Source organism: Echinops telfairi, unplaced genomic scaffold (assembly GCF_000313985.2).
Source record: "Echinops telfairi isolate 266 unplaced genomic scaffold, ASM31398v2 ScPeMD7_2;HRSCAF=8, whole genome shotgun sequence".
In the NCBI taxonomy this organism is placed as follows: domain Eukaryota; kingdom Metazoa; phylum Chordata; class Mammalia; order Afrosoricida; family Tenrecidae; genus Echinops; species Echinops telfairi.
In genome coordinates, this window is record NW_022103898.1 from 21,740,451 (window position 1) to 21,741,682 (window position 1,232).

General features: G+C 45.5%; 1 protein-coding gene across 1 annotated transcript in view; it reads left to right on the forward strand.

Moving 5' to 3' along the window:
* Positions 1-1,232, forward strand: part of ALDH1L2 (aldehyde dehydrogenase 1 family member L2) — a 78,858-nt gene that overhangs the window by 38,875 nt on the left and 38,751 nt on the right. The window contains exon 9 of the mRNA XM_013004054.2: positions 634-831. Within this exon, the coding sequence (XP_012859508.1) occupies positions 634-831 (198 nt within the window). The remainder of the gene's footprint in view (positions 1-633; positions 832-1,232) is intronic.

Below are 1,232 nucleotides of genomic sequence, written 5' to 3' on the forward strand. Positions count from 1 at the left end.
CTGTGACCAGAGAGAACCTTCCCAGGTGATGCCACTGGGTGCACTAACTCAGAGCGAGTTGCTGGATGCTCGCCTAGCAGGAAAAATGTGTGCTACGAAAGCTCTGCTCTGCCCAGTGCCATTCTGTTTCTTTTAGGGTACTCCCTCGTGTGCATGCAAAAGTTGGACATTGAATAAAGAAGACTATAGAAGAATTGATGCATTTGAATTGTGATACTGGGGAAGAATATTGAAAATACCATGGACTACTAAAAAGACAAACTGGTCTGTCTTGGAAGAAGTCAGGCCAGAGTGGTCCTTAGAGGCAAGGATGGCAAGACTTAGTCTTACAGACTTTGAACATGTTATCGGTAGAGACCAGTGGAATGGTGGCAAAAAGAGGAAGACCCTCAACGAGATGGGTTGACCTACCAGCTGCATCCACAGGCTCAGGCATAAGAACAATGGTGAGGCTGGCGCAGGACTGGGCAGCGTTCCGTTCTGTTGTGCAGAGGGTTGCTATGGACTGGAGCCGACTGGATGGCACCTGACCCCCACAGCAACAAAGATCCAGATACTGCATTTAAGCAAATTACCTGATTTTTCTACGACCGTATAGATAAGCATATGACACAAGCCTTACATCAAAACAACTTGGCAAATGCTACTAACACAATTACCCCAAACTCTTTGCTTACTTTAAGGTTGGTTGAAGAGATCAGACAGAAGTGTGACGGGCTTCAGTTACAGAACGAGGATGTCTACATGGCCACCACGTTTGAGGACTTCATCCAGAAGGCCGTGAGGAAGCTGAGGGGGGAAGACCAAGAGGAGGAGCTGGTAGTGGATTATGTAAGCCTTTTCCTGGTGTCGAACCTAAATCATTGCGATCTGTGTGTTGGGAAAGTAGGCTGTGTCTTTCAGTCATTTAATTTTGTTCTTTTTTCACTTTTTAAAAACAGCAACTCCGCTACACATATTCTCTCCCGTCCTAGGAGCTCGTTTCTCCTTCTCCATAATGCCTTTTTTGATGAAGTTCAATTGCCAGTTTTTCTCTTTTGCGGCTGCCTCTTTTGGTTCCACCTCTCACAAACCACGGCCTAACCCAAAGGCACAGAAGATAAAATGTGTTCTTCTAGCAGTTCTGTGGTTTAGTATTAGCCCTTTTAGGCAGCGCTAGGATCCGTGTTGAGTTAATTTCTGCTTACGGTGTGAGATAGGGGTTAGATTTCATTCTTTTGCTTATGGACATT